General features: G+C 54.2%; 6 protein-coding genes across 6 annotated transcripts; 1 reads left to right on the plus strand and 5 right to left on the minus strand.

Moving 5' to 3' along the window:
- Positions 1-234: 234 nt before the first annotated feature.
- Positions 235-2,270, minus strand: W97_04662 (formamidase; the record flags this gene model as incomplete). Its single annotated transcript, XM_007782551.1, has 8 exons — positions 235-354; positions 408-481; positions 545-793; positions 845-865; positions 922-1,313; positions 1,371-1,593; positions 2,105-2,150; positions 2,196-2,270. The coding sequence occupies 8 exons, from the start codon at positions 2,268-2,270 to the stop codon at positions 235-237; spliced, it is 1,200 nt and encodes a 399-aa protein (XP_007780741.1).
- Positions 2,271-2,808: 538 nt separating this feature from the next.
- W97_04663 (uncharacterized protein) lies at positions 2,809-4,132 on the minus strand (the record flags this gene model as incomplete). Its single annotated transcript, XM_007782552.1, has 5 exons — positions 2,809-3,171; positions 3,223-3,634; positions 3,689-3,861; positions 3,915-4,021; positions 4,075-4,132. The coding sequence occupies 5 exons, from the start codon at positions 4,130-4,132 to the stop codon at positions 2,809-2,811; spliced, it is 1,113 nt and encodes a 370-aa protein (XP_007780742.1).
- Positions 4,133-5,111: 979 nt separating this feature from the next.
- W97_04664 (uncharacterized protein) lies at positions 5,112-6,236 on the minus strand (the record flags this gene model as incomplete). Its single annotated transcript, XM_007782553.1, has 2 exons — positions 5,112-5,776; positions 5,864-6,236. 2 exons carry the CDS (start codon positions 6,234-6,236, stop codon positions 5,112-5,114), a joined length of 1,038 nt encoding a protein of 345 aa, XP_007780743.1.
- Positions 6,237-7,829: 1,593 nt separating this feature from the next.
- W97_04665 (uncharacterized protein) lies at positions 7,830-11,294 on the minus strand (the record flags this gene model as incomplete). The annotated part of the gene is made up of 3 exons (XM_007782554.1): positions 7,830-9,401; positions 9,457-9,492; positions 9,714-11,294. The coding sequence occupies 3 exons, from the start codon at positions 11,292-11,294 to the stop codon at positions 7,830-7,832; spliced, it is 3,189 nt and encodes a 1,062-aa protein (XP_007780744.1).
- Positions 11,295-12,979: 1,685 nt separating this feature from the next.
- Positions 12,980-14,135, plus strand: W97_04666 (uncharacterized protein; the record flags this gene model as incomplete). Its single annotated transcript, XM_007782555.1, has 3 exons — positions 12,980-13,154; positions 13,230-13,725; positions 13,838-14,135. The coding sequence occupies 3 exons, from the start codon at positions 12,980-12,982 to the stop codon at positions 14,133-14,135; spliced, it is 969 nt and encodes a 322-aa protein (XP_007780745.1).
- Positions 14,136-15,670: 1,535 nt separating this feature from the next.
- Positions 15,671-17,877, minus strand: W97_04667 (uncharacterized protein; the record flags this gene model as incomplete). The annotated part of the gene is made up of 3 exons (XM_007782556.1): positions 15,671-17,145; positions 17,205-17,367; positions 17,587-17,877. 3 exons carry the CDS (start codon positions 17,875-17,877, stop codon positions 15,671-15,673), a joined length of 1,929 nt encoding a protein of 642 aa, XP_007780746.1.
- Positions 17,878-18,312: the final 435 nt, after the last annotated feature.

An 18,312-nucleotide genomic window follows, 5' to 3' on the forward strand; every position in this document is an offset into this window, starting at 1 on the left:
AAGGACAGGGTTTGTATTAAGGAGGCGGACGCTTGGCGGCGTGCGATTACGAGGCTTTGAAACACAGGATTTGGCGCTATGGGAAGCGAATCGAGCCTTTAGAAGCCTCCGTGGTTAACAGAAGCTTTGAGCCTCCATCAGATTACTCACTTGATGGCTCTTTATGCATAATAAGAAGTGTGGACAAGCGTCCGCTTCCTCGGTACGACCCCTGTCCTTCGGAAGCCCGACAGATCAGTGGTCGCTAGTGAAAGCACAAGAGCCCATATCCCTCTTCTCCGCAGACTTGTGCGGCGAGATGTCGAAGTCGAAAATGTCCATCGGCAAGCCCATCGTGGTACACGCGTTGGGGATCTAGCAAGCATCAGCGCGCCGGGCATAGCAATCAAGTACAGAGCGGCTCTCACGTCAACGACTCCAGCTAAGTGGCCTTGGACGGGTGCGCAGGACAGCAGGAGGTAGCTCTGGTAGTCGTCATATCCTATAGGAAAAACATTGGATTAGTCAGGACTTCCAAAAATGGATGGGTACCGCATCGCCCTACCGTATCGCCTCAGATACTCAATGCACCGCAGGCTGGTCTCCCGGTACGCAACAGTGGCGTCCATGTAGTGCTGCTTGCCGTTATGGTCAACGCTGAAGCCCTCGAAGTAGATGTGGCGGCCGGGGCCGAACTGCGGCTCGACTGGTCCGGGAATGTAGATGGGCGACTTCATGCCGAGCTGCTTCATTCCCTCCTTCATGACTGTGAACTTGATGGTAATCACACCAGCCATCTCGATGGCGCCGCAGACTGGATCGTGGTTAGTAGAGCCTGAGGGATCGAAAAGTGAAGGGGACTAACAGGAGATCTCGCCGTCACCCTCTGCGTTACCACGTTAGCGATGGTTTGTCGGCAAGATATGGGTGCGAGGAACATACGGGAGAAATGCAAATCGCCCACTGAGAACTTCGCGCCCTTGACGTGCACGGGTAAGAAGACCTTGCTGCCCCTCGACAAGTTCTTGATATCGCAGTTGCCGCCATGCTCCGGTCTGCCCGGTATGGTCCTCGCTCCCTCTTTGCCGACCTTCTCCTTGATGTCATCGGACGCGGTTCCGGCGTGGACGTTCTGTGGGAGTGGAGGCAGTGCCACGACACGGTCTAGCGTGTTCGCCGAGATGAGCTCGCCTTCTCTCCTGTTCCACTCTGCGAGGACCTCGGGAGAGGGCGCACAGCCGAGAATACCGGGATGGATCAGTCCGGCGAAGCGCACCCCTGGGATATGCCGAGATGAGCAGAAGATGCCTTCGAAGTCCCAGATGGCCTTGGCGCTGGCGGCAGGTCAGCTTTGTGGAGCGGCAGAAGGTTGGTGAGATGCCAGCTCCTACGCTTTGGGGTAGATCTCATCTAAGAAGCCACCACCATTGTTCTTGTCAAACACTCCAGTGAAGCCCCACGGCTGGTCTTGGAACGGTTGTACATCCTGAATCTCAACAAGAAGCACGTCCCCAGGCTCGGCTGTCTCGATATCGAATGGTCCTGTGAGATAGTGGACTTTGGTGAGGTCGACGTTCTTCATATCGTCGGCGGAATCATCGTTCTTGATCTGGCCTGTCAACAGTCAGTCATATAGCTGAGACCTTCATTCTGCTGTCAACGGTGGCGGGACTTCGGTGGTGGGAGTGATGAAGAGCGGGTGAGATGGAACTAGGGGGAAGAGGCTGAGAGTAAGAGAGTAATAGATGAACGCATGGCCTGTGATTCTGTGCCCCGGAGCCGCTGGATAATCGGTGAAGATGTCAACTTTATGGGAGTGCTGGGAAGAGGCTGAGAGTAGAAGAACGGTGAACAAACACATGGCATGTGCTTCTATACGCCGGAACCGCTGGATAATCGATGAAATTGTCTATCTTACCGCCAGCTGTAGGACAAGGAGCGTAAGTATACTCTACTATCTGTAAGTCTGGAACAGAGGTAACCAACTCCAGTCATGGCACTCTATCTGAGATGTGTTGGTTAGCACTGCCTGTCAACCAGCCTTCGGTCGTCCTACCTTAACTACTTCATTGTTCTTGATTGTGCCGTAGGAGGGAACTGCGAGTACGACGGTCAGCGGACTCACGGAGATCTGTGAGACTTGTGGACGGACTGTCTGGGTGCCATCGGTTCTGGTGTTGTCAGTCAATGAAGATACAGGCCTTGACAATGCTTACGTGCAAGCATGCCTGCTCCGCTGCCGGCGTCTCCAAGTCGATTTTGGCAACGGTTCTCAAAGCTTCCTTTCCCATGGTGAACTAAGGCTACAAAACCACGGAATTCAAGTTAAAGAATGCTGACTCTGAGGAACCAGTGCTGTCAGAAAGGTATCAGGGAGTAGCTCAAGAAGAGGGAATGCCGGAGTACCTAATATGACCGGCAAAGCCGATTGCGGGGAACGAAGGTAAGTTAGATATCAAGTGTAAGTACCAGCGGTGGTCCGCCGCGTCGACGCGCTACATGCCATTGACCAATTAGGCAGCTGACAAGCAGGTAAGCAGATAAGCCTGGCCGTGGTTGCTGCAGCGAAGTGTGTCCTTTTGCAGCGTAGCAATAGAGCTACCCCTGTCCAAGCTTTGGTGGGGTACGAGGGGTACGGCTACCGGCAGGCCAAGCGTCATCACCAAGTGGATGGACCAAGGACAGAAACTCCTCGGCGAAGCTGTGTCGGAAGAGCAGTGAGTCACGCAAGGCCTTTTCATCAAGATTGTTAGGTAATAAGGAGCTTCGCTTTGTAATGCTGTCTATTCGGTCGTGTGGAACAGCTATCGGGAGACATCAAACGCCGGCCTAAAGCTCCTTCTTATCCGGAACTTGCGCTACAAGTGGGTCTTGTGCCCTCGAAGACGCTCTGGTGTTTAGTGCGTCGAGGTTCGCGAACGGTAAGGCCAGAAACTCATGCTTGTTCTTCCAGCGGACGTGCTTGTCCGCGTAGTCTTCGGGTTGCGGAGGAGGTGGAGGAGGTTCGGTGATCTTGGTGATGAGGTACGCAGTCGCAGCCTCAGCGATGCCGTAAAAGAGGACTCCAAGCAGTGGAATCTTTATGAGCATGAAGAAGCCCACGGCGAACCCGAAGAGCACACCTTCTCGATCTCTGAACCAGCGCCGCTTTTGGTCCTTGTTGAAGCGAATCCGAGCGAAGTATGGTTCGAGCTGTTCGCAATGTTAGCTCAGCGATGTGCACGGAACGCTGAGAATACTTACGAGCTCCCTCATCAGACTTCGCGAAGAGAAGTAAGTCTGCAAGAAGACCACTAGGTAGCGTCGAGGAAGGAGAAAGGCGCTCCCAAATATAACGACCGCCGGCTTGGGTCCAACAGCCTTGTTGAACGTGTAGAAACTGGCCGCTGGTAATACGAACCTGCCGATATAGGGCAGGTGAGACAGCGCGTAGATAGCCAGAGAAGTTCCGGTCCTACGAGCATATCGGATCATGAAGGCGATTACACCATCCATGGGACTATTGGCTTTGCGATGCTCTTTCTGCGTCCTCGTTGCTCCATGCGTTGGGTACATCCGCATGTTCTGCCAGTACATAGCCCGTAACTTTTCCGGGTCCTCGCCCTGATGCTTCGCAAAATAGGTCTCATCTACCCATTGCAGCGAGTCCATGAACCTGAGTGTGATTCGGTCAGCCGCTGCGGGCGGTAGGCGTCGTATGCCAACTCACAGCTGGTCCAACGTAGGTGTCACGTAACGCATTAAAGACATGAGAAAGAATGGTAGTTGGAGCACCGAATCTTCCACAAAATCGAGGCCCTCTACGATCTCGTGAACCCATTTTGCGCCTTGTTCCCGGGTGACAAGAGCTATAGCCTCTAGAAGAAGCGTCAACACGGTGGTCTAAGTTGATGTTAGATACAAAGTGTCACGCGACAGTCCCCAGAGGTGTATACCGGCACAACAATAAGCACTCGAATAGCGATGCCGACTGCAACGGCTATAGCAGCTTGCTTGTAATGATCCGAGGTGAACAGATGAGGGTTTTGAAGAGCACGGTGTGCTGTGAAGGGATATCAGTGTCCATCGAAAAACAATAGTATTTCAATGACGAACCGCCAACAAACGTAAGTTGCACTCCCCGAAGGATTGCGTTAGGATCGAAGTTTGACATCTTCCTGGTAGAACTAAACAGCTGCCAGATTGAAGGCCTAGGTGAAGCCTTTCAAGCCTTTGAAAGTTGAACCTGCAGGGTGCTGGTACTCAGAATGCGCCTGTTGGACGATGACGTACCCCACTGCTTCTCTTCCAAGATATCCGTCCAAGAGCGCAGTCGCAATGCCTGTCAGAAGCCGTTGAAAGCATATCGGTTATGTCGGTTTCGAACATAGAGCGTCTCTACAGCATTCTCCCTTTGCTAATGTAATACATTAACGGCTAAGGAGCGTGTCATTCAACCTCTGGAGCGCGTGTGCACGTGTCGAAAACGCGAGGTTGGAGATCAATTAATCACGTGTCGGACCATCAAGCTCGGTGTTTGCTGTCTTATTAGTCCTCACCATTCTGTTCGATTCAGAACGTTTAACTTAGACAACTCCTTGCAACAGAAATCGGCGGCCTCCAAAATCACTGAAATTTATCATGTTCACCACGTTTGCCAAGGTCCTTATCGTGACCCTTTTACCTCTAGTCAAGCGTGCACTCGGGTGACAGAGGTCGTCAGGCTCCACAATCATCAAAACTTCCCCCGTTAACTATGTCTACTAAGGTTTTTACTACAACGGTTCTATCTTTAGTCATGCCTCTGACATGCCTACAAAGTTCACAAGCGTTTCTTTTTACCTATAACTTTGATATAGCTGTGTCATTTATTCAACGAGAGGCTTCAAATCGACGGTCGATGTAGTGGCTTGCCATTGGCTTTGGTATGATAAGCCTCCTGTCATGGCAACAGTCGGCGTAGCAATGTATTGAGAAGTGTATTAACGAGTACTAACGAGTACTAACGAGTACACAAGACCAATCAAACGAGTAGCGAGGGTATCATGGTGCGCCTGAAACTGAAATCTCCGCGCCCCTTGTAGGGTTCCTAAAAGCCATATCCGAATCTCGCGTCCGTCAAGCGATTACAAGCGCCACGTATGCCCACCATCTTACATATTCTCGATCACACGCGCGTTCATCGCACTCTGAAACATCGAATCGGTGTGCCCATACTCATCACCACCGCTGTGTGGACTAGCATACTTACTCGGCCCCTCGCCAGCCGCCTCCGCTTGCGCGAGCTGACTCTGCACGGTCTGATTCTGTGCCGGCAAGAAGATGACCTTACTGTTCGCCGTCTTCGCCATCGCCTGCATAGCCTCGAGATAGCGAATCTGCATCGCCGGAGCCGAAGATAAGATATCAGCAGCCTGACGCATAAGCTTCGCGCTCTCAACCTCTGCACGCGCAGCAATGACCTTGGCCTCGCCCGTGCGCTTGCTCTGCGCAGCCATGGATAGCGACTCTTGCAGCTCCTGGCTGAAGATAATGTCCTTCACCAGCATGCTCTCAACCTCGACGCCCCAGCCCACGGCGGTCTCCTCGATGATCTCGCGGATCGAGGCCGCGATCTCTTCGCGCCGCTCGATCACGTCTTGGAGGACGCGTGCGCCGATTACGTGTCGGAGGGTGGTTTGGGTACGCTCGACAAGGGCTTGGCGGATGTCGGAGATGCCGAAGGCGGCCTTATGGGGGCTCGTAATGCGATAGTAGATAACCGAAGTGAGATTCAGGTTTACGTTGTCTTTGGTCATGCAGACTTGTCGTGGCACCTCTGGGAAGGGCGTTAGTGGACGTGTACTGGATTCGCAGAGAAAGGAGGAAAGGGGTAAGTAGAAGACAAGAGTGAGTTCCCACATACCGACAATCTGGATCTTGACGTCTATCTGAAACAGACGCTCCGACAGCGGATTAACCTTGACGAGTCCGGGATCAACCGCGCGCGCAAAGCGGCCGAACTTGGTGATCAGGCCAACGTTGCCCTGTTGGACTTGCATAAAGGGATTCGGGCAGATGATACAGCATGGGATCGAGCCGAGCGTGCCGATCATAGTGCCTATGGTGTTTATCATCGAGCCGTACCAACCGTGGGTGTTCTCGTCCTCGGTGTCGGGCTTGATGACTTGCGCGTAGGAAGGTTGGAGGTCCTCGCGACGAGGCGGCTGGACCTTGACCAAGGGGTCTGTATCGCGCATGGGGGCTTTGCCGTTCATGTCTGCGGGGTGGGAGGTCATGGTTGCTGAAGATGAGGGTAGGATGTTGCGGGTCGATGCCTAGTTGATGACTATTAAGTATGCGCTTTTACTATCGCTAGAGAAATATGCAGAGGTGATGCTGCTCGTAGCGAGAGTCGTGTGAGATGGAGGTAGCAGCACAGGTGGAATACAGAGGGTGCCTCCATACTTAAGTCTTGACGTCTGGTGAGCGCTGAGTCGCACTCCCAGTGGTCCCTCGGTGAGCTACAGCTCAGGGTTCTCCGCCCTAGGCAGTGCTTGGCGAAGCTTGGTTGTGGCTATGCTAAATCCTCCCACTGCACCTCACTTACTCCAACACGGCACTGCACTCCGCAGCATCACGCGCTGCTTCGCCAGTCAGCCGTGGGATTCTTTGTGGACTGATAAGGATGTACGCAGTGCGCCGAGCAGGTGACTCTACACAATATCCTCGCTCCCCACCTTGTGACTCCGCTAGGAGGGGGTTGAGGGTCTTCCCGTAGTGGCCGCACGGTTACCGGCACGAAGTCAAGATCTTGGCGGGCTTGAGCTTGCATCAGGCTTCTATGGGTGTTCCATCAAGATGGGCTTTCGAACTGAACACATCGCTGTGCGAGCCGCTAAGGTTACTGCGGTCGCCGGTATGGATACCTTGCTTGAAGTGGATATGCTAAGCGCGAGGCACACAACCACCAACGTTACTCATCTCACTGCCTCGCAAAGCCTCGCGCTTATCCCTCGATCCGCCGGTTAGCCTCGCGAAAGCCTTGCGCAAGGCTTGTACGAGCAGTGTGCCCGACCGAAACCTCTCCTACAACCGAGGTGCACATACAAGATCTGCCTTAGGCTTCATCCGTTGTTTGTTCAGATCTATGCTCGGTATGAATGGAATGCTCCAAGAGATCCGCCGCTGCATTACGAAGGCGATTGGTGATATCATCATTGAGAACAGCGCTCGACTCTCCAGTGAAGAAGCTGGTCGATGTGCCTCTCTCTTTGTGAACGGCTATGTTTTTTCACTGAGCTTACCTGAGAGCCCAACCCTTACTCATCATGCTCTCAGCGTTTAAATGAGCTTTCAGACGTAGTGGATCATACAAGGTAGGCGCATGAGACATCGCCGGTGTGGGCTATGTCGGCCCAGCCGCTTTAGAGATATACATAGATTCTGCTTATGGATTCGGTGAAAGGTGATGGCTATTAGTACGGTAAGATCTTCTGGCAAGGCTTGACCGGAAAGTCAAGCAAATGGCTAGGAAACGGTGCTTGCAAGTGGCGTTAGGAGAGCTAGACGACCAAGGGCCACTCAAAGTTCGTTGGTACATCTTGACTGGTAGGTTGTTCAGTACCAGATCCACCATTGAGCTGGACTCGTGATCATGGCAAGAGTAAGAAAGTAAGGCCGGTTTCTTGTGGTCGAAAACATTAGAGCGTTTGGAAGGTTAGCCTCTTGGTGAATCCTACTTGCTACAGTACATCGACCATTGCTACGAGCCTACGACAGAATGCTCACTATGCGAGAGCCAATGTAACCGTGCTGTTAATGCGCAAGACCTCAATTGCGCCCTTCATATGTAGCTAACCATTTCTGCTGCTCTGCCTGACTGGCACACATCACCACAGGACGTCTACATGCTGAGTCTCCTTCCAATACCCCAATAGCTCATCAACCTTCTTGCCCGAAAACGGCTTGATGAAATACTGATTAACTCCCGCCTCAAGCGCCCTATCCCTATCCCTCTCACTAACAAGCCCAGTGAGCGCCACCACCAGCGCCTTCTCGTGCACACCTCCACCATTATCTTCAAAGGCCCGAATCTCTCGCGTTGCCTCGAATCCGTCCATGCCGGGCATGCTGAGATCCATGAGCACAATATCAAACGGCGGACCTTGAATGCTCGCGCGCACGAACTGCGCCACGGCGTCTTCGCCGGAGGAGACGGAGACGGTCTTTGAATCCGGTATACCGGCTTTCCGGAGATACATGGTGAGGACTCTGAGATTGATGGCGTTGTCATCCACGAGGAGGATGCGGGGGAGTCCATCATTTGCAGGCTTTAACGTCAATTTTTGCATTATCTGGGCCGTACCGGGGGTTGCAGGCGTTTCCGACTCGTGGTCCATCTCAGGCGCTACTTCGGACTCGTCGGAATGATGGATGCCGTTTGGAGTCTGACCGCTCGCACCACCGGTCGTTGGTCGCATCTCGTGTAGGAGTGAGCGTAGACGTTCGAGTTCTGCTTCCAATGCAGCGATACGTTTCTGAGATGCCGGTTCTGCGTTGTTGGATGATGTTCCCTTCAGGCGAACATCGCTCTCCGCATCATCCAGTGAGTGGCTGGTGACGGGTTCGGTACCCGTTGGTGGAGAAACAGATCTACTGCTGGGCGTCGCGTCCTTGGACTTGGTCGTCTGAAGTAGATGCGGTAGCAAGTGGCGCAGAGCTCTCCCTAATTTCCTCGGCGCTACAGGCTTGGTAATGTACACCGTGGTTTCCCTGCAACCACCGGGCTGCAACTCCCCTAATTTCGTAGTGGGGTTTGCGCTAAGGACAATGCGAGGTTTCTCGCTGAGAAACATGTCTGTGTCGGGGCTGGCGTGAGACCAAGACACACTCTCATCGACAACGACAAGATCCACTGGAGTCCCCGGTTCCCTCATCAGTGTCAGACCGAACCAATCCTGCATGTAAGTTAGGAGCGACTCGTGAGCATGCATGATTCCAGCAACCCGTTCGGTGCTGCCTGACGTGGAGTAAGGTTCATAGATAATGAAGACTTTGCCTCGCAGTTGCTCTCGCAGTGAGACGTCGGAAACAACATCCGGCATTTGGTTCTGATTAGTCTGGGGACCCTCGTCCGGCATAGCGAGCTCCCTGAGAGGTAGCCGGACGGTAAAAATTGTGCCAACACCAAGCTTGGATTGGAGATCGATGTCACCGCCGAGGATGCTGACGACCCTTTTAGTTATGGACAGCCCAAGCCCTGTGCCCTGCGAAGTTTGATCCTCCTGTGCGAAAGGAGTCCAGAGCCTTGACTGGATAAAATCTTGGGACATTCCTCTACCGCTATCGCTAACCTTAACTTTTACGATAGTCGTCCCAGGAGAAGAACCTTCGCCATCAGCAAGAGCATCTTGCGGTTCTGATTGATCGGTTACAAGGTCTTCTGCCTCAACTTTAACGGTCTATCTAGCGTTAGCATTGCTCGAGCATGAAAGGGGATTTCGAATAAGTACGTACTATGTAGCCGTCTGGCGTATATTTCAGCGCATTGCCCTAGCAACACTCACCCTGTTAGCATATGAAATCTGACCGCATGGGATATTCTATGATGATGCTGGAGGAAGATCAGAGCCAGAGAGCGCTATGCTGACGCACGGCGTCGTGACACGAGGCGCCTCCTAAACCGGAAACTGCCTTCAACAGTAGTGGATTGTGAAAGCAAGCGACTGCAGCGGAATTGCGATGCGTATGAGAGAGTCGAGAGTTGAACGTACAAAGAGGTTCATGATGATGCGTTGTATGGCTCCCGGCTGTGAAACGAACCGCCAATCACGCTTCACGATGTCGAGCGAGATGACAGGGCGGATCTGGTTCGGAGGCGGCGTATTGCTGGAGGGATCGAAGTCGTTCATCGGCGCCAGAGCATCGTGATACGTGCGGCCGAGCAACACACTGTCGATAACTTCCTCGCATAGCGCTGCAAGGTCGATAGCCACCGGTCTGTTGAGAAGCTGCCCATCTGTCGTTGTTTCGGAGCGCGATGAGCCGGTCTTCGACTGATCTACATTGGAAGATGACTGCAACTGAGGCCTTTTGGATTTACTTTCTATGCTGGTAAACTTTCCAAAATCCAGCACATGATCAATGGTGTCAAGAAGAACTCTGCCGCAGCTTTGGACGCTGGCCATAAGGTACTGTTGGGTTGGGTCACAGTGTGTGTCTCGAAGCAGCTCGGTGCTGGCCAGAATGCCGTGAAGAGGGCTTCTGAGTTCGTGGCTTATTGAGCCGATGAAATCCGCTTTCTGCTTGTTTGCTACTATGGCCTCCTCGTGCAGGATTATAGCGATTGCTGTCATGCAGAAAGACGCAAGATAAGGCAGATCGAACTCGCCAGTATAGAGGCGCTCCCAGCCGTCACTCCAGGCGATGGCTGCAACGCTGGAGTTATCCTTCCGAGGATCCAGCATTGACGTAAATATGATTTGACGCGATTCGGGTAGACACCGACTCAAGGCAAGCGCCGGATGGATACCACTACTCTTTTCGTCCTCAACAGACTGCGAGTCATTGGTTTCGCCGTCCGTCGAGGTATTGCTGGCGCCCATTGAAGGCACTAGGTTCCCCGCAGTATCAAAATGGAAGACCTTTCCCTCAGGATAGAGCTCAATGAGCGTCAGCAGCAGGTCATTTGGAAGCGTAAGCAAGCGGTTACAATCCGGCTCCGCGGACGCATATGCAATAACTCTGCTGTTAGAAGAGCCGGCGCTTGCAGCATGTGAGTCCACTGAGGAGCGCCGGTTTTCTAACAGGAAACTTCTGTTGCCGTTCGGTGAACTCGTTGTCCGCATAACTCGGTTGCGATCTGTAGCCAGTAAAGCCACACCGGTGCAGCCAAGACCGGTTCGCAGTAGCCTTGCGGCTCGGGGGTAGACGGCCTCACCTGGAACTATCGAAGCCGAGTGTCGAGTATCTAAGGAGGGCCGAGAGCTTGTTTCTAACCGGGTTTGGTCCAGCCAGCCAACTGAAGACGAGGAGGCTTTGCGCGTTGCTCCAAACTCGGCGAGACAGCGGTTCATGTCTAGCAGACGGCTCCGCTCTAGCACCCTGAGCTCAAGCTCTAGATGGGACATCACCTGTTTAGCAATGCGGACCATGATCAACTTCTCCTCGGGTTCTAGGTCGGGCCGCGGTCGCGCAGAGAATGCGAAGAGAGTGCCGATATTGTAACCATTCGGCGTAGTGATGGGTACTCCTGCATAGAAGTTGAACGGTCCACGGACGTCTTTCCAGTGCGGAACTTCCTCGATGTTCGGAACAATGTAGATAGGGTGCCCTTCATCTTTGGGCCTCTTCATGCATACTGCAACCTCGCAGATGCCTCCTACCGAACCGATAGTCTCGCATCCGAACTACGCTTACACTTAGCATCAGGATCATGCGTGTTAAATGAGGAATACGTGAGGGGGCGCACAAACCCACAACGCAGAGTCAGCATCGCTTTCAACGACACAGCTTGTAGACTTCGTAGCACCGCCTAAGAAGTACTGAGTGGAACCATCCATTAACGTGACCATAACCTTGTCGCAATCAATGCTGTGAACGACGCATTTGGCAAACGCTGCGATGGTGTAGTCGGGATCTGCGGCTGAGACCACTACTGACGATGAACCTGCATTTAAAGGTGGTATGTCGGCAGGTGCAGAGAGTGCCGTTCGACGAAATGAGTAACGCGTCTGATAGTATCTAGATCAACCGTCAGTCTTAGTGATTTCCAAAGCAAGGCGCAGTGTGGGGGCTTGTACTTTCGAAATTCTTTCACCCGTCGAGGATCCGAAAGATACTGACGATCGGCCTCATAGGAGGGATGCCGGACACTCATCTTGAGTGTGTTACTCAAGCTAAGCTGAAGAGAGCTTCGCTACTCGAGACCGCAAGCCGGAGAATGGTTTAGGAGTCCGTGGCATAAAAGCCCAGCTTGGTTCACGGGGAGACCTCAGTCAAGACGCCGGCGGGGTTCAAACACGATCTCTTTCCAGGCCGAGTAGCATTCCTCAGCGTACCCTCACACGAACAGCTACAAGGAGGTCTGTGGATTGTCTCCACGCTTCAAAAGTGGTCTCTCTTCGAGGCCCCTAGAGTCTGCCGAAACGATACGATTCGCTCAGATGGCGAAAATATGCAGCGGAGAAGTTCCAACACACACAATGAACGCCGACTCGTCAAGAAGATGCACTCGTAGCCAACGCTCGCAACACTGAAAGCGAAAAGTGTGGAGATGTGGCAAAGGCACGTTCGAGGGCCCGCGATGGGGTCCGGTCACGGGCAGAGCGGGGCGGCTGAAGAGCGTTGAGGGTGGAGCGGGAATTTTTTAGCGCTGCTTGGCGACTCGCACTCGAGCGGAAATGGCACCCAAGCAGGCCTTGAAAGCCGACGCAACCCTTAGGTAAAGCCTGTATTTTGAATCTGCTTGGAGATGTGCAGACCTTGCTGGATGAGCACACGCACATGCGCTCCTGCCGAGCTACAGCAGCTGTCAAGCCCGTTCTACGCTGCAGAAGGCCAAGCAAGTGCGGTGAGTTTTCCATCATGAGTAAAACATGTTGCCCAGCACCTCAGCTGGCCCCCAGTACAGGGGAGGTGTTCGAACACCATTGAGAGTGGAGGCCCTCATTGTCTGATCACTTGCTGCATGGAAAGCTAGTCTCAACTCAACTTCGTGCGAGGTTGGTGTGGAGGAACCCTGGAACTGCCCCAGGTTCAGAAGGGAAAACCTCGACAGCGGCCAGGGGTGCCTGGTTAGCGGTAGATCGAGCAACGCCACCAGCCGATTTTGGGGGCACGTCTGTCATGCAGCCAGCCAATTCTGCACCACAACGTTTCCGCGTCTTCGATTTGGGCAGCTGTCAACCGGCCAGCCCAGCCTTCATTGAGAGCCTACAGATGCATTGACCGCCTCGCCCTGGTCCAGTATTCGCGTCTCTCATCATTACGCATTACCGCTTAGCTAAGGATCGGTGGGCCGCAGTCGCAGTCGAGTCAGATGGACGACCAAGGAAGGCAGTCGACCGTGGCTGCGAACCAATTCAACGCATTCCACCGTTTGTTCCCGCAAAATCTTGACCCGGCAGCGCGGTTCCACGAGGGGCTCGGCGCGGGCTTCCCCACGGCCATGCCCGCTGCACATGGCGGCGCCGGAATCGTGCAGCAGCCACGAGGTGAGCCGATCTGCTTTGCCCAATCCCACTGCTCCCGTTCGTCTCCTCCCATGCCCGGCTGACCCGAACCTCCAGGACTCTCCTCGGTGCCGCAGAGCCTCTACGCCAACCAGACCGTACCCACACCAACGACTTCAACGCCGCAGCAATCAGCACCGTTCCTGACAAGCGCCCCGCCGCACCACATCTCCCCGTATACCAACCCTCAGCGCAGTTCCGCCTCGAATCCGTCTCTCCAGTCGCCCATGGCAGCCCCGCCTGTCCCGCCACAGCCCCCAGCGCTTCCCCAGCAAGCCCAGCAACCGCCGCCGCAAGCTCCCTTAAGCGCCGGACCCCAATCGCAATCGCAACCACAACCGCCACAGTCACCGCGCACGCAAGCGCGCGAACGAGAGCGCATCTCGCTCCTCCTAGAGATAAACCGTGAGCTGCTCCAGGAAGTCCTCCGGCTCCAGGCCGAGGGGAAGGGCGGCGACGTGCAAGCGCCGGCGCAGCCCGTAAAAGACGAGTCCAACGGCGCTGCACCAGCCAATCCCGCGAAGAAGGCGGTGGCAGCGCCCGAGTATACAGAGTGAGTCGTCTCCCCCCGCCTGGCACACAGACATGCCCGCTTTTGTCACAATGCACTCCCCTCCCCCTCCACTCCCCTTCCTCGCCAAAACGTCAACTAACACCCCGACCAGCTCAATGCGCCGCCTCCAAGCCAACCTCTCCTACCTAGTCGCAACCTCGCAAAAGCCTCACAGTCCCCAGCTGGCAGGCCCGGCGATCATGAGTCCGCCGCCTTCGACCGCCCCGCCCGCGCTCACCGAGATGTATACCCGGCTGCAGGCGTTGTTTCCCGGGTGGAAGGGACAGCTGCAGCAGAGCAAGGCGTCGCCAACTCCGCAAGGGGGTGGGGGCGGGGGCGGGGGCGGAGGTGGAGGCGGAGCGGGCGCGCAGACGCAGGGCTCGCCGGGAGCGCAGGCGCTGCAGACGTGAAGGACGGAGCGAAGTGGCCTAGTGCCTTTAGGGAGTGTGTAAGTGGGAAGTGAGGCGTTTGTGAGGTTGAACTGAGCGTAGGCGTTCTGGGTTTGGTCTGGGGACTATCAGAGCCCAGCATCCGCGCGAAACTTGGGCTGGTTTGGATGTTAAGGGTTCAAATATGACTTTGGCTGATATGTAGAGCAGTTGGTGGGGTTGGTTGTCGTACATGTACCAATTAAAAACTATCTCAACCGTTTATATCTACAAGACGATGATACCATGCCGTGCGGGCTACCATTTCGATCTCTAAAGCCTATGTATGGCCTTTTTCTTCTTCTGTGACCGACACCTGCATCACTCAGCAACGTCGGTGGTTGGACGAAAGCCTCAAATGGATGACTAGTAGTGAGTGTCCAGGGGCCGACAATACCGTGGCCAAAATCGCGAGCCTGTCCTCCTAATCCTGCACGCCAAAGATGCGATCTTTGGCGCCTCATACTCCTCTGTACCATGCAGCCACGCTCTATCTATATAATCACGGCTCCGTGGATGGCACACCGCGACGAAAAGCTGGCTACCCACCGGCCTCGTCCGCGTCGACACAGCGATGGTGCGGAGCGTGAACGCTGTCTAAGCCCGTCACCACCGCCGTCAGATCCCCCGTCTCCAGCTTTTCGGTCCGCGCGCTCTCCACCACGTTCCTCTCCCGCCTCATGGCCGCTCTTTGTTCGGCTTTCCACTCCCTCAACATCTCTTGTCCGCCTATCAGAGCTTTCTCCTTCTTCCTAATATACTCGCCATACTCTCACACAGCCTCTCCAGCATGAATTCAGGCTCGATCATCCCCGCCACCGTAGGGTTATCTTCGCCGATTTAGTTTCGTTCAATCATCTCCTCGTCCTCGCCCTCATAAGTCGTAAACCTGATCGACTTCGTAAACTCCACCCACTAGCACGTAATCTTGCCACCGCATGCCTAGCAACATAGGTGAAGTTATTGGGTGACGCAGGCAAGATCTCCAGCTATGGTCATCAACGTAAAGAATGCGAAACGGTGCCTGGACTCGTGGTTCCGATAGTATATTGGTGGTTCAAGGTCTGTGGAAACTGGCACTGGCCCCACGTGGATCCAGTAGCAGTTGAGTAGTCTCCTCAACGAAATCGAGTAACTCTGAATTGGAGGTAGGCATGTGGCCATTGCTCAGATCACCAACGTTTGATAATTCAACTTTGACGTCTCGCTGGAGGTAGGGGAAACCCTGACCTATCTTGGTGGATCCGGTGTTCGTGACCGCGGCAAGCAGCGCGCGCAAGCGTTTATAGAGTGGTCGTAATAAGTCGACGAAACGGCCCGCTGCGAATGAAGAGCTGCTACACCAGACTAGTAAATCAATACAGTCCTCGATGTGGGTAACGGTGTGGTCAAGTCCGTTGTAGTTCCGATGGAGAAGTTTCTGCGCTGCGTTGAAGAGAAGGATGCAGCAGCTATCGAAGCCCTGGTGACTGTCGAGTATATTAGCCCTGTATTCAGACATGATAACAGGAAAACCCTTACACAACAATCCAGCACTGTTTCGGGAACGTTCCATCAGCCTTCAACAAAGCCACGACACGAGCGCCCTGCGAAGCAGCCGTGATACAATCATTCTCAAACCCTCGTACCTCCTCCGGCGGCGCATCAACCTCCCAAGTTCCATTTCGACTCAAATTCGCGACCGCCGCGAGAATGGGTCGATGGAGCAATGTAACGGCACCTAGATAGAGTAGGTGGACCAGAAGCAGTGAGAACTTTTGATTTGGCGAGAGCATATCCGAATCTTCGGAGCTCAGCGTTGCCAAGCGCATGGTGAGCGGGAGCGCTGCGTGCCAGGCATTGAGCTTGTCCATGTAATACCTGATTGCCGCGACCCGAAGGCTGTCCGGCGAACTGACATGCTCCATGGTTGCGGCCGCTAGCATCGCAATCTCGGTGGTCTGGTAACGGATTCCTTCTTGTATGGAGATTTGCGTCAAGCCGTGAGCCGTCAAGGGGCATGCATACGCCTTGTCGGTAGAGGTGATCATGGATCTCTGGCGGAGACTGTAGCAAAACCAGCTCTCGACGAATATGCACGAACGAAATATCTTTCTCCAGAACCCCTCCTCTTCAGAATCGTCCGCGGGATTCTGAGACAGTGGAAGTCTCAGTCGGCCTATTTGGATGGCTGCAGAGACAAGGATGCGTGCGCTTGTATAATTCTCCATTATACAATAAAACGCCAAGGACAAGAACAAGCGCATGTAACGCAAGTCATCTACCTCTTGGCTGCCTTTCAACAGCCGTCCGCATGAGTGATATAGTGACTTCCTGGCAACCGTTGGGACGGCGTTCGTATCGAAATAGCTCCCGATGGCCGCCATGGCAAAAACTTCAGCCAGTGCAAGCGGGTCTGGTTCTTCTCCAGTTGTGTAAACTCTTTCCAGCAGGCTTGAGGCGTGTGACTCCTGGTATGTGAAGAGAAGCGAATCGGTACCGCCGAAGAAAGCCCTTACTCCACTATGGACCAGGTGTTGCGGAGGGAGAGTGTGAGCGTCGTACAAGTCCAAGTGCGAGCCTTCAGCTTCAAGCATCCGGGAAAGCTCCCCTATGGCGAAATTCACAATGTAGACGCAATCGTTCTGACCGGACGCGGAGCTGGGCCGGGTTGACGGTTCAGGAAACGTACCCGCTTCTCTTTGCTCTACAGACCGGGATCTGTTTGGGAGTGCCGAGCCGTCATCCGAGGAGGAAGGGGACTTACGGTGCTTCCGCTGGCTACCCCCACTGTTCGAGGTGGGGAGCTGCGGGTGCTTTTGTCGAAAGTCGCTGAGGTAAGCTTGATATTTGGTGTAGTTGTCGTGCTTCATGTATTCCAAGAGCTCTGCCTCGTATTTCTGTTGAGCATCTTTGCTTTGATTCTCCCACCACGACTTGTCTTCGGGCGGTAGACGCTGCCATTCGAGTCCGACTTTTTTGGCAATCTCGACGAAGCTAAGCTTACTGATCTCTAGAGAAGGAGAGGAATCAGACGACCATTCTGACTCGGTAACGAGTTTCGGCGAATACCTGAAAAGGTCCTGAGATGGTCTGAGAAATTTACGTACGCCGTCTTGGGCTTCTTGGGCGCGTTGGGATCAGGCTTGGGGTGACGTCTGTAACGGCGTTTGCTTTGCGCTTCTTGCGGTGTAGGTTTTCTTTTCAATCCGTCTTGCCCGTCTGCCAACGAAGCCTATGGTACATATCAGCGCAGTCCACTCTCGACTGTGGCACAATCCGCAGGTCACTCGTTTGCATGACACCTTTCAAAGAATGCGAAGACTCAAGCTCTGGATATTCCTGTAGCTCCGAGCTGAAAGTGAACCGAAGTGAGACATCCTCTACATATTTTGATGGCAGTTGCCCAACACACTTCACATATCGAAGAAACAGTAGAGCTTGGGCCGCTTACTTCTACGCTCGAGATATGAGGTGATCCGCCGCAACTTGAGGCCGGGGCCCTGTTCTGTGGTAGACCAAGGGCTTTCCTAATCTCTCGTTGGAGAACTCTCCGATGGCCGACTTTGAATCCGAGCTCTTCGAAGTCTTTTTCTGAGATGCAGCAGACCGTCTCCCAATCCTCAAAGCCGTTCGCCACCAGGCTGTCATAGTACTGGCTCAAGCCTATTCTTTCTAGAGTCGTGCGCAACTCTGCCGAGGGTGGCGACGACACCTGAGGGTCCTCCTTGGCCCCTCCCTCCATCCTGAGAGTCGCCGATGCGTGGGTGAGAGTGCGGACACAAGCGACGGTCATGCAGGTAGTCGCGAAGACTCGGAAAAACGGAGGATGGCGAGCTGGAAGCAAAAAGTGGTGAAGCCAGAGTGCTCAGAAGCGCTTTGGTGGAGGTGTTCTGTGTACGGTGGCGAAGGGTCCAGGTTAGACTGTCCAGGTGCTAGCCCCGTCATTTCCGGCAGGTGCCGACAATCCGCCCGATAGCCGGCACCTGGATCACTTAAGGCGGCAATGAAGAAGTAACATCGTTACTCCCGTCCCTCTGAGCATTTTGGTCGCCAGCACCGTCCTGCTTGACGAGTGGCTGTGCTCTGAGCTCGAGGGAGTGGTCATGGCTGAGGCCGGATGCGGGCTCCGACCGTATGACGGTGCTGGCCTGCGAGCCTTGGTTCAACATGGTCCGAT

This window comes from Coniosporium apollinis (genome assembly GCF_000281105.1).
Source record: "Coniosporium apollinis CBS 100218 chromosome Unknown supercont1.21, whole genome shotgun sequence".
Classification (NCBI taxonomy): Eukaryota; Fungi; Ascomycota; class Dothideomycetes; genus Coniosporium; species Coniosporium apollinis.